Source organism: Carassius carassius, chromosome 39, assembly GCF_963082965.1.
Source record: "Carassius carassius chromosome 39, fCarCar2.1, whole genome shotgun sequence".
Taxonomy (NCBI): Eukaryota; Metazoa; Chordata; class Actinopteri; order Cypriniformes; family Cyprinidae; genus Carassius; species Carassius carassius.
Genome location: NC_081793.1, coordinates 13,379,584 through 13,392,904, shown reverse-complemented (window position 1 = coordinate 13,392,904; position 13,321 = coordinate 13,379,584). Strand labels below are relative to the sequence as shown.

At 39.1% G+C, this 13,321-nt stretch overlaps 1 protein-coding gene across 4 annotated transcripts in view; it reads right to left on the bottom strand.

Moving 5' to 3' along the window:
* Window positions 1-13,321, bottom strand: part of LOC132121410 (delphilin-like) — a 28,737-nt gene that overhangs the window by 1,838 nt on the left and 13,578 nt on the right. For 3 of the 4 annotated variants that reach the window (XM_059530763.1, XM_059530761.1, XM_059530764.1), the window contains exons 6-20: window positions 11,661-11,746; window positions 10,780-10,849; window positions 9,310-9,603; window positions 6,889-7,040; window positions 6,683-6,808; window positions 5,402-5,484; window positions 5,178-5,310; window positions 4,003-4,316; window positions 2,835-3,608; window positions 2,650-2,737; window positions 1,720-1,809; window positions 1,351-1,547; window positions 1,104-1,259; window positions 577-663; window positions 363-492 (exon numbers count right to left, since the gene is read on the bottom strand). In XM_059530763.1, coding sequence (XP_059386746.1) covers window positions 363-492; window positions 577-663; window positions 1,104-1,259; window positions 1,351-1,547; window positions 1,720-1,809; window positions 2,650-2,737; window positions 2,835-3,608; window positions 4,003-4,316; window positions 5,178-5,310; window positions 5,402-5,484; window positions 6,683-6,808; window positions 6,889-7,040; window positions 9,310-9,603; window positions 10,780-10,849; window positions 11,661-11,746 — 2,780 coding nt within the window. The remainder of the gene's footprint in view (window positions 1-362; window positions 493-576; window positions 664-1,103; window positions 1,260-1,350; window positions 1,548-1,719; window positions 1,810-2,649; window positions 2,738-2,834; window positions 3,609-4,002; window positions 4,317-5,177; window positions 5,311-5,401; window positions 5,485-6,682; window positions 6,809-6,888; window positions 7,041-9,309; window positions 9,604-10,779; window positions 10,850-11,660; window positions 11,747-13,321) is intronic. The other variant, XM_059530762.1, reaches the window with a different exon arrangement.

Genomic DNA, 13,321 nt, shown 5'->3' with positions numbered 1-13,321 from the left:
TTGTTCAGCAAGGATGCATTAAATTGATCAAAAGTGACAGTAAAGATGTTACAAAAGATTTCGGTTTCAAATAAATGCTGTTCTTTTGAACTTTCTATTTTTCGAACAGTCCTGAAAAATTTAAAAACGGTTTCCACCAAAATATTAAGCATCACAATTTTTGTCAACATTGATAATAATATGAAATGTTTCCTTAGAGTATTACACAATATTATTGTTTTTACTGTATTTTTTTCATCTAATCCATGCAATGGATAAGCAAGCGAGACTTTTAAAAACATATACAAGTTCTTACCGAGCCCAGACTTCTGAACGGTGGCGTATATACAAATATCTAACAGGAAGTTGTTCTGATACCTTACCTTTGGCAGCTAGTGGCACTGTTCCGAGGTCCCTGGCGAAGTTGAGGAGTTCTGGGAAGTGTTGGCATAATGATTTGGCAAGAATATGGAGGAAAGTCGACTTTCCATCAACAGTTTTTGTTGTGTTAAGCTGGGGAGTATTTTAATTCATTATTAGAATAAACACAATATTGAACAACATTTAATAAAAACATTGCAATTATTGCAAACATACCTCAGTAAGAAAATTGATTTTGAATCCTGTTGTTTTATTCGTCTTGGGTTGACCATTATTCAGATAATTTCCCATTGCTAAAACAAACTAAAAACACGGAAAAAAGAGTACATACTGTAAGAATGATATTTAAACAAAGAACAAATCTGACAAATGTATGGCTCAGAGAACACCAGCTCCTCTATAGAAGATTTATAAAAGATAAAACGGTAAGGTTCATTAGCATTAGTTAACCACTTTAGTTCACATGAACTAAGCATGAACAATACTTCTTCAGCATTTATTAATCTGAGTTCATGCTAATTTCAAAATGTACTAATGCATTTTTTAAATCAAAAGTTGTGCTTGTTAACACTACTTAATGTATTGTGAATTAACAGGAACTAAAATGAACAAAGATGAATAAATACTGTAATATACTGCATTGTTCTTTGTTTGTTCATGTTAGTTAATTCATTTAATGATGGAAACTTTTGAAAACATTTATAATTTTTATTCAGTCACATCTGCCGAATGAAGTGTTTTACCTCCAGGATCTTGGCCAACCTCTTGCTGTTTTTAAGCTCTAATGAAGCTTTGTATATGCATTCATATGCGCCTCTCATTTCTTCGGTTTTCTCCTGGACGGTGGTCTTAAAAAGAAGACTCCTCAATCTGGTTTTATACTCAGGAACTAGTAGCATCTGTAGAACGAGCCCACAAGAATCCATTAATATTTACACTAATTATGACAAGAACTCTGGTAAAACAGCTGGAACTCAGGTAAAACAGCACCTGTAGGACAAACTTGTCGGGCTCGCTGAGCTTGGCAGGGTCCTGGTCATAATGCTGAAACTGTTTGACCTCCTCGTCGTCGGGAGCGTAAAGCAACAGTTGTTTAATGTGTGCGGGTTCCAGACGCTCGGTGCTCATGGTCATGAGGATTTCTCGCAGTTCCTTCGGGGACAGCTTCAGATGCGCTATGAGGATAGCTGAACAGGGCAGCCAGATGTGATGAGACGTGGGACAGTTCATTCCCACACAGTTGCTACAGCAGCAAATACCTACAGCACCTCTTTAACCTGCTCCTACACATCTACGTCACATGTGACAACAAACCTGACTCAACCCAGAGCACTTTAACACAACCCCACTCATACTCACAAGCGTTGTAGGCCTTTTTATGGGAGAGAATCTCAACCACGTCTTTCTTTTTAAAGTTCTCGGGCAGGAAAGTGGGCTCTGGAAGAGAGACTGACACATTTAATAACGGTGTAAGGATGAGCTCTCCTCGCACCAGTACTGGAGACAATATGTATGGAGGGTTATGAGACTGAAAAGATGGATGAGAATGATGGGATCTGAGACAGATATAGCTCTCCATGAGATATGAGCTGAAAAGTACAAAAATAGACAAGGTAATTGAGTTTATATTCTCCATCAAAATGACAAGCACATGTGGATGAAGACAGCAACATACAGACAATGTTGAGATTTTGTTAAAAGACTTTGCCCCGTCTGAATTTCTAGTGTAAATTATACAGTATTATATTTCTTTATATTATATTATATTATATTATATTATATTATATTATATTACATGATGTCATGTTTAAATGCCATAGAAATCGTAACAAAAGTTTGCGATCAATAATTTCTTCTTTTTTTTAAAGAAATTAGTACTTTTACTCCGCAATGATGCATTAGATTGATCAAAAGTGGCAGCAACGACATTTATAATGTTTTATTTTTATTTAAATAAGTAATACATTAAACTAATAACATTGATTAATAAATATGATTTTTTTTATTGCATTAAATAATTAAATTCCTAACTTATGAAAAAACTAAATTCCTTCACCGTGATCACTCAATATTAACTATAGGAAGAACGGCATGTCTTTTTTTCTTTTTTTTATGCTTCATGAAGAGTTTTGTTTTAAATTTATAGGTGTCGAATGATGATTAGATGATGTACATTCAGTGTAAAAACACAGAAAATCAGTTGGGGGCAAACACTTCCACAGCACTGTATGAAAAGTGGGTGATGGTGAATACTACATTGAACTAGCTATAACAAAACAGAGAACTTACTGGAATTCCTCTGTGTGCCGAAGTACAAATCCAGATCCAGGTACTTGACCATGTCACTGAGTTTATGATAATCAGGATCATCTCCAAGCTAGAAAACAGATTATCACTACTTAATAATGGGTCACATGACCTGCACCTACACTGGTTCTGATGTGCACCGTGGCTGTTATGCATCACTAACTAACCTGTCCCCAGATGGTTCCTTCAGAGTTCTCCACCTGCTCCCAGCGCAGTCTTTTAACGCTCATGTGGTTGTTGTCAGAGGCTTTCAAGTTGGCTTTGGGCAAAGGTGGAGGATCACAAGGTGGGGGTAAAGGAGGTGGTGGTGGTGGGGGAACCTTGGTTGAGAGCGTGCCTTCATAGCTTTGTTGGGAAGATTGGGAGTGGAGGCTCTTTTGTTTGGTCAGGTTAGGGGAGGTTCTGGAAGCAGAGGTCTGCCTGCTCTGGTAGACTGACTGGGTGGGATGCCGCAGCTGAGTGTGCTGTGTGGTAGTGTGTGGGGGTTGAGGGGAGGTGTGTGGGGATGACTGAAGGATGGGGTGAGCCTTCGGTTGGTGCAGCTGAAGAACAGACTGAGCGCTGGGCTGGGGAGAGGAGTGTCGAGGATGGGTGTACCGGGACCTGAGCTCCTCACTGCTGGGCAGCACCTTGTGCAACGAGGGGCGATTAATAAGGAAGGACCGAGGTGGAGGTGGGGGTGGAGCTATGATGGGGTGGTGCTGGAAGGCTAGGGGAGGTTGAGGCAAGTGCTCTGGGGTGAGGGGAAGGGCCGAGGGTGGGTCAGTGAACTGGATGGGCGGTGGCGGGGGCGGAGGACTCTGAGGGGGAGGGGGGATGTGGTCAGACTCTGAGGAGATGGAGACTGAGGTGGAGTCATCGCTGCTGCTGTGCTCTTCACTGCTGGCACTGCTTAACTCATGAGGCAGCATGTTCACTTCCTGCTCATCCTGGAAACTCATCTGCCAGTGCCACAAAGACAATCAGGGCTTTACAAAACAGACACATGTATGAAACATAAATGTATATAATGCTAATTTTGAAAATGAAATAAAATAAAACAAAATGTGACCTTATATATGAAAAGTGTTTTAAGAATGGAAAGATGCTAAATAAATAAATATATCAATTAATTAATTCAAAATAAAAATTACATAAATAGATATGAAATGTGAATTAAATTAAAATTAAATTAAATTAAATTAAATTTGACTCTCCTAGGCAAGCATTTTGGAGAATGGATAGAAAAAAATAATCATGAGAATTGTGTGTATAATTTATATAAATAAATAACTGTTTGTGATTATTTTATTATAATATTTGTGTGACCTTTACTTGGCTGTGTCTGGCACAAACCTCCTCATAGTCATTCTCCCCTCCCTTAAAGTCATCCACGATATTGACCCTGTGGCCCAACTGCTCGCTCAGAGCATCCAGGAACTTGTCAGTGTCTCGGCTGCGAGGGGGCCGTGAGAAGGTAAACAGCTTCCTGCGCTGGGGCAGAGGACTGGGCTCATCAGAAGGCATGGGGGATGCTGGGGGGCTGTCTAAACTAACATAAGGATTAGAGTCCACACTGTCTGGAGAAGGAATAGTCTGCTGGTAAGGCTCAAACTGAGGGCCAGGAAGGGAGTCAGTCCATGAAAGAGAGAGGCCTGACTTACGGTTCCCTGCAAAATAAACAAACTCATGAGGAACATTCATAGAACACTTATGAGAAATCTTAATAAATCTTCTGAAAATGTTTTAAAGACCAAGAACTACAACATCCTAATACATTAAATTTGGGATTTTCAAACTTGTTGATGCCATGGCCCTTCTTGTACGGGACTGCTAAAAAAACTGGCTCATACTGTCATTGCAAAACAAACAATTACAATGTTACCTGTAAAATATTTCATTTCAATTGGAGATTACAAAAAGTTTAAATGTTAGAATAATCATTGAACGCTGAAGAGAAACACTGAAAAATCAAATAAAAAAATGAAATGAATTTTTTGATAACTTATATCAAAAATTACATTTTTACATTTCTTAATCTTAAAATCTATTACTGTAATATATAAATTACAGATGATGATAACCAACTAGTCTTTAGAAAGCAAAGAAATAAACAGTTATAATGTAAAATAAAGAATAAAGAAAAACGACCATAAGTAACAATGAGCCATACATTTAAAACAGTATTTTTTCATCTTTTTTAATATTAGTTGATAAAAATACAACGCATTTTTAAATAATGTTAGCACTGGTTCATTAACTAATGTTACCATATTTTTTATTTTGAATTTAATTAAATCAGCTTTAACTAAGATTAATAAATGCTTTAGAAGTATTCCCCTATCAGCTCCCAGGACCCCAGTTTGAAAACCCCACGCTATATCTTACATTCACTACATAAGAAAGCACATTTAGTGTCAAATAGTCACACAGGTCCTGCACAGCCATTATTGTAGTATCTGTCATCATAATCATGGCTGTCTCTTTTTTGGAGGCACCATGTGGCAGTTGTGAGAATAAGATCAGAATACCTGTGTTACTGTGTGTGAAACACTGAGTGTATGTATTGTTCTCAGCGTGGCCCATGCCAGCAGCCCTGGGTGAGGAGTGACTCTGGCTCTTCCCGGGATACATGTTCTCAAGCTCCGTGTACACTCCTGACATCTATGGGTTGGGGCATGGTTAGATGAGATGAGTTTATAACAGCAGTGATGACAGCGCTATGAATTGTGGATGAGCAGTAAATGGTACCCACGTGGCTGAGATCTGGGGATTCTGGGAAGGAAGTCCCATCCCCACACTGTCTTTCCTCTGGAGTCACAGGGTCAGTGAATGTTCCTGAGACACAGAGAAAGTGCTGTCCAGAAACAGAGCATGTGCATAGAAAGCTGCTTGCCCTTCAGGAGCTAAATAGAGACTGAGGGCAGTCAGCTTCAGCAGTGGGTTTGGGTGGAAGATGGCTGAGAGGCGCACAGCACTAGCAAGCGGTTCATAGGTTTTGCATAATAAATGCTGCATGGTGAATCATAAACAGTTCTGACTGCTTGTTTACCCAACAGGGGTGACAGTATCCCAGCAGGCACACAACATCATAAGACGTTGATATTTGGTTAAATTTTTGTTGCGACGTCGGGTTACCAAAATTCAATGTCAATGTTAATTTGATGTCCAATGAATTTGTTGTTTTTAGGTTGTGTAACCAAAATCCAACATTAAGTCAGCGTCAAATTGATGTCAAATACTGACATCAACCCGATTTTCATTCTCAATCAAAATGCAACGTCTGTCCGACATATGGGTCCAACGTCAACCTGACATTATAGTGACGTCTGGTGCCTGCTGGGATGGCATGGCTATCTGAAACAGTGTTACGATGAAGCAATGCATAGCATAAACAGTATTCTATATAAACGTATTGGCCTATATCAGTGTCAAGTCTACGTCATATTATCAGCAGGATCTAAAATGTCCCATAATCCAAAAATCATTAAGTATCAAATAAGATTAAAAACTGATGGCAAATAAATAAGTACATATATTACACTACTATTCATAAGATTGGGGTAAGAAAGATTTTTTTTTAAAGAAATTAACACTTTTTTGACACAAATGTCAAATTTGTTACATTTTTATGTAAATTTAAATATTTCAAATTAAACCCATTCTTTTAAACTTTCTATTGATCAAAGAATCCTGAAAGAAATGCATCACGGTTCATGCATCAAGTGTTTTCACATGGATAATAATAAGAAATATATACTTTTTATTATAAATTGTAAAAGTATTTTACAATATTATGATTTTTACTGTTTCCTGACCAAATAAGTGCAGTCTTGGTAAACATAAGAGACTTCTTTTAAGAACATGAAAACCGGTCCCAAAACTGAATTGTAGTGCATATGTACATATAGTGAATAAAATTATTTTAAACTATATTATGATGTTCATGTTTTCATATGTTAAGTGTGGAAATAGTTCATTCTGGACCCTGCTTTTTGGTCAAAAACCAAAACTCTGACAGGAGAATAAGTCATACCCATTCCCAGGTGAGTGCCGATGATACAGTCGTCTGAGCTTCTCTCTCTCACAGTGTTTTTGTGAGAGGTACCCGACACTCGCATAGAGCTGCTCCTTCTGTGGGTCTCTGGACCTATCTCTGGTTCTGCGGTAATAAACATGCACAATCAGAATACATTCAGGCCAGAAAACCACTGACGTTCACACAGTAAACTCCCAGCTAACCTGCGCTCTTGAAGCCCAGGAAGCGGGCGATCTTGCTCTTGCAGTGTTCCTGTTCCTCGTAGGTCAGCAGCTGGTAAATGAACTGCCAAATCAGGTGCTTGGCTGGAGTGTCCAGCACTGGAAACACATCTACGATCAGTGTGTCCACATTCCTGTTTACATGCAACAGAGGGAGCCATTTTAGAAACAATTGTGCTGCTCTCTCAGCAAGCAGTCGCACCATTTATTTATTAAATTTGGAAGAACCCACAGATTGTTCCTGATTATGAGTATCTATTTGTTCTTGAGGCTGAAGCTATTTTTGAATGCTTTCCACATTTGCCTTGCTGCTGCCAAGCGGCAGAAAATCCCTCACTGTGAGAACAGTATGCTATGATATTTATAAAAATATGGCAGGATGGTTCCAATCTATAATTGTTTTTTACCTCTGTTGCCTATAATTGGCTGACACATTTCCAACTTGTATGCTTTTTCATCAAACATCGCATTGGTCGCTTAAGTCATGACTATAAAATATAACGATATCTTTGATTAAAAGAAATGCACTCAAACGTTTGGAATAATTACAACCCGAATTCCGGAAAAGTTGGGACGTTTTTTAAATTTTAATAAAATGAAAACTAAAAGACTTTCAAATCACATGAGCCAATATTTTATTCACAATAGAACATAGATAACATAGCAAATGTTTAAACTGAGAAAGTTTACAATTTTATGCACAAAATGAGCTCATTTCAATTTTGATTTCTGCTACAGGTCTCAAAATAGTTGGGACGGGGCATGTTTACCATGGTGTAGCATCTCCTTTTCTTTTCAAAACAGTTTGAAGATGTCTGGGCATTGAGGCTATGAGTTGCTGGAGTTTTGCTGTTGGAATTTGGTCCCATTCTTGCCTTATATAGATTTCCAGCTGCTGAAGAGTTCGTGGTCGTCTTTGACGTATTTTTCAAAGTTTAATGATGCGCCAAATTTTCTCTATAGGTGAAAGATCTGGACTGCAGGCAGGCCAGGTTAGCACCCGGACTCTTCTACGACGAAGCCATGCTGTTGTTATAGCTGCAGTATGTGGTTTTGCATTGTCCTGCTGAAATAAACAAGGCCTTCCCTGAAATAGACGTTGTTTGGAGGGAAGCATATGTTGCTCTAAAACCTTTATATACCTTTCAGCATTCACAGAGCCTTCCAAAACATGCAAGCTGCCCATACCGTATGCACTTATGCACCCCCATACCATCAGAGATGCTGGCTTTTGAACTGAACGCTGATAACATGCTGGAAGGTCTCTCTCCTCTTTAGCCCGGAGGACACAGCGTCTGTGATTTCCAACAAGAATGTCAAATTTGGACTCGTCTGACCATAAAACACTATTCCACTTTGAAATAGTCCATTTTAAATGAGCCTTGGCCTACAGGACACGACGGCGCTTCTGGACCATGTTCACATATGGCTTCCTTTTTGCATGATAGAGCTTTAGTTGGCATCTGCTGATGGCACGGCGGATTGTGTTTACCGACAGTGGTTTCTGAAAGTATTCCTGGGCCCATTTAGTAATGTCATTGACACAATCATGCCGATGAGTGATGCAGTGTCGTCTGAGAGCCCGAAGACCATGGGCATCCAATAAAGGTCTCCGGCCATGTCCCTTACGCACAGAGATTTCTCCAGTTTCTCTGAACCTTTTGATGATGTTATGCACTGTAGATGATGAGATTTGCAAAGCCTTTGCAATTTGACGTTGAGGAACATTGTTTTTAAAGTTTTCCACAATTTTTTTTACGCAGTCTTTCACAGATTGGAGAGCCTCTGCCCATCTTTACTTCTGAGAGACTCTGCTTCTCTAAGACAAAGCTTTTATAGCTAATCATGTTACAGACCTGATATCAATTAACTTAATTAATCACTAGATGTTCTCCCAGCTGAATCTTTTCAAAACTGCTTGCTTTTTAAGCCATTTGTTGCCCCTGTGCCAACTTTTTTGAGACCTGTAGCAGGCATTAAATTTTAAATGAGCTAATTAAGTGGATACAAGTGTAAACTTTCTCAGTTTAAACATTTGCTACGTTATCTATGTTCTATTGTGAATAAAATATTGGCTCATGTGATTTGAAATTCCTTTAGTTTTCATTTTATTAAAATTTAAAAAACGTCCCAACTTTTCCGGAAATTCGGGTTGTACAATGTTTTTGAAATAAGTCTCGCAGAGGATGCATTTATTTAATTAAAATAATATTATAAAATATTGTTGCAATTTAAAATAACTGTTTTCTATTTGAATATATTTTCAAATGCAATTTGAACACGTTTATAGTTTGATGTTTAAAGACTGAGACTTTGTGATAACAGAGCACAAATTTTTTGCATATAGGGCCGGGACTGACTCATTATGTAACTGCACACGGCCATGATGAATTTTGACCTGACCTGTTTTGGAAGAAGATCTCCAGAGCTTTGCAAATAGTATATCTTTCTTGTAGGGTAAGGAGGTGTTCAAGTTGCTGGCTGAAGGTACGGCCGTGCACACGGATGCTGGGAGGAAGGATCTCAGCTACCCACTGCAGGGAGCTGAGGGCCGGGGAACGTGAGCGGGGCAGGGTGGGGGTCTCCTCTGGCTCTGAATCTGAGAGCGGATAGTCTACAGGGCCCTCTTCCACGACTAGAGAGGGCATGGCACCACTGCCCTGCAGCATAGACACCATCTTCTCATGGGAGCAGTTCCTAAATTTACACAGAACAGAATTAATGTGTGATCAAATTAAATATAATGTAATGTAATATAGGACAAAATGGTGTGAAGAAGTGAAGTGACGTGACATTCAGCCAAGTATGGTGACCCATACTCAGAATTCGTGCTCTGCATTTAACCCATCCGAAGTGCACACACACACAGAGCAGTGATAACACACACACACTGTGAACACACACCCGGAGCAGTGGGCAGCCATTTATGCTGCGGCGCCCGAGGAGCAGTTGGGGGTTCGATGCCTTGCTCAAGGGCACCTAAGTCGTGGTATTGAAGGTGGAGAGAGCACTGTACATGCACTCCCCCCACCCACAATTCCTGCCGGCCCGAGACTCGAACTCACAACCCTTCGATTGAGTCCGACTCTCTAACCATTAGGCCACGACTTACCCCCCCCACCCCACCCGTGCAAATAGCATGTTCTCTTAAATTACACTTATAAATAAATGTACAGACATGATGCTTGTCAGTAAATTACTGTGAACTAAACTGCCAAGAAGCCATTCATGGCCACGGGAAACTGATTTACATGTAGGCCTAAACAAATGATCTCAGAATGCATGTGGTTTGTTAAGGAGCAGCAGAAAAATAAAAATGCATAATATAAATAATTAATCTAATAATAGCTTGTTTCCAATCTAACTACCCATTGTACTGATCACCAAATTGTTAACTCTCAAAATAACAAAATAAACTATATAACGGTCCCATATATTGCTAAAAGGTCTCTGTGTTACATGTCTTATAGTCTTTTATGATCACCAAAGCTGCATTTGTTTAATCAAAAATAACAGGAAAAACTATAATATTGTATAATATAAAAATGAATTAAAAATATATAATATATTTTAAAACACCAATTATTCTTGTGACGGTAAAACTGAATTTTTAGCAGTCATTACTCCAGTCTTCAGTTTTTGAAACTTTGCAATATTGAAAACGCTTTTGCTGCTTAATATTTTTGAGAAAACTCAGAAATCTTTACTCTCACTGCTGATCATAAATGACTTAATAATAATAATATAAAAAAGAAATCTGAATTTAAATAATTGTGTATTCTTAGATAAGTTTACCAGAGTAACTACTGTAGTATCACTTCATTGACATGCAATTTTTAAAGCATCATCACAGCATAACAAAAATAAACACACCTCATGTCTAGGCCATTGAGGAACAATATGCGGTCTCCTGGTTTAAGTCCACATGCTTCGGCTGGGCTGCCTGTAATGGGAAAACATGGGTTTAGGACTGAGAATGAAACCTCAGACACTAACAGTGTATAATACACCCAAACCCACAGACAATACTACAGTGAAACTTGTTGATGTGTAATACTGCTGTCCTTTGTGTCTTTTGTGAAAACACTACAAGATTCCCCGACGTAGGTCTGAAAGGGAATGTAATCTGTTTTTTCATCACAATGCTAGACTCCTACTTGTTTTTATAAGCAGCCCCACACGAGCGGCTGAGTCAGTGTTAACTAGCTTCAGCACAGGCCTGCAGTGGGCGAATATCGTCATACACACACTCACACACTTACCGCCCTCTGTCCACTCAGAATGTACAATCATGCAGACTTCAATACAAATGTACCCAAAGCTTTCTCAATAGCACAACAGCCCTCTCCTTCCTTTTTCACAATGTTCCAAAAAAACAAAACACTCCATTGCCCTTGAAAATAAACCACTGACTCCAGCTGTGCTTTCCATGTGCCTTTTTATTACAGCCGCCTCTGTAGCCTACAGCGATTCTTAGTAACAAAACACAGTCTGGTCCTGGAAGATGGTGATTTATAGGAGGAGAGCATCTCTATTTGATCAGTGGCTGTTGGCAAAAATATAATAGTAAAAATTTATTTATAGCACTAGATCTGTATCCTTGGTGGCAGGATGTATAATTCTGGGCCAGACCACAAACCTTCAGAAAGAGAAAAGCCTGACTCACCTGAAAGTCAGTGCTGTTTTCACTCTGATTAATAATGAAACATTGCAAGTGCTTATAGGTAGACGTGATGATGATCAATCATACGCACCTGGCATTACTGAGTCGATCCACACTGGAGCATGACCTCTCAGAGTAAACCCAAAACTCTTCTTACCTCTGTACACACGGATGGTTCTGCAGAGGAAACAAGAGAGGCATGGTTGCTAGGGTTTGCTGGGTTGTTTTAGGTAATAACTTACATGCCCAGATCATAACACTCGTTATGTCTTGTTTTGGGGTTTGTAGGTTGTTCTGGGTGGTTGCTAGGGTATTTCCGGGGTGTTCTTATGGTTGCTAGGTGGTTGTTTACTGGCTCTAGTCAAAAGAGCAGTTTCTAGGGTGTTGCTTTGTGGTTGCTAAGGTGTTCTAGGTGGTTGCTAGGGGATTGCTGAAATGTGTTAGTTGGTTGCTAGGTGACTGTTTCAAGTAAACTTTGGCCTTTACGGTTGCTTGTGTGTTCTGTGTGGTTGTTAGGTGGTTACTAATTGGCTTAAGTCACAAGAGCACTTGCCAAGGTGTTGTTTTGTGGTTTCTAAGGTGTTCTGTGTGGTTGCTATGGCATTGTTACGGTGTTATGTGTGATTGCTTGCTATGTGGTTGTTTACAGGCTCAAGTCAAAAGAGCAGTTGCCAAGGTGTTGCTTTGCAATTATTAAGTTGTACTAGATGGTTGTTAGGGTGTTTCTAAGGTGTGCTGGTTGGTTGCTACTGTCTGAGTTCTCTATGATGTTCCTTTGGCATGGCCCAACAATTCCTTCCAATAAGGATATTGGATATAAATGATAGCACAAGTCTCCTCAACAAGTACAATATGCGGTATCACGGCTCCTCTATGTTTACTGACAATATATGATGAATACATTTCAAAGGCCAAACATCCAAATATTGATTTATCCCAACTTATGATACATCCTAAACCAAATGGACAAGTATACTGAAGCACCAAGAAGATTTAAGATTTTCCTGCTTGTTAGAGGAAACTTATGACATGTCATTAGAGCATAGCTAGTCTTAGTGGTTGCTGTGGCAACACCTAAAGGCGACACTGGAACCGCTGAGTAAACAGAGATAAGGGAGAGCAGTCGAAACATTTGCTTCTTGTCGCAGTGCCATTTTATATAAGGTGGGCCACCAGGACCAAACATTGATAGCAGATTAGAAAGGAGATGACAGATAAAACAAAGACATATTTTTTGAAAACTCTGAATGGGGATTACATAAGGACTGAGACAAGGAAGCATTATTTATTGAAGAGCAGCAGTTTATCGGATGAGGAATACAGTCTACAGGGCATCAGCACATCAGATCCCCTGTTGCTGAAGTATTTAAAAAACTAAACACTCTGGGTGACACTTCCCCAGTAATATATTAGATATCACTTTCAATTTACAGATAAAGAATATTGATCAATTGTAATGACATATAAAAAAGGAATACTGTAAATGTGAATCATGAGCAAATTTAAAACCAAATGACAATAGGATCTGCTTCAGTTCTGGCTCAAACCCCTGGCTTGAATATGATATGATGGCACACTTCCCTTTAGGTTAAGTCACGATCTTAATGATTAAAATAGTGTAATAAGCTGATTATATATCCGGCACTCTAAAACACCCAACAAGTAGATCACAATATGAAAAAGTACTTGTGACGTGGTCAGTATGTGCATGTGTTTGTGTAAGGAAAGCATGAGGCACGGAAACAAACTAAA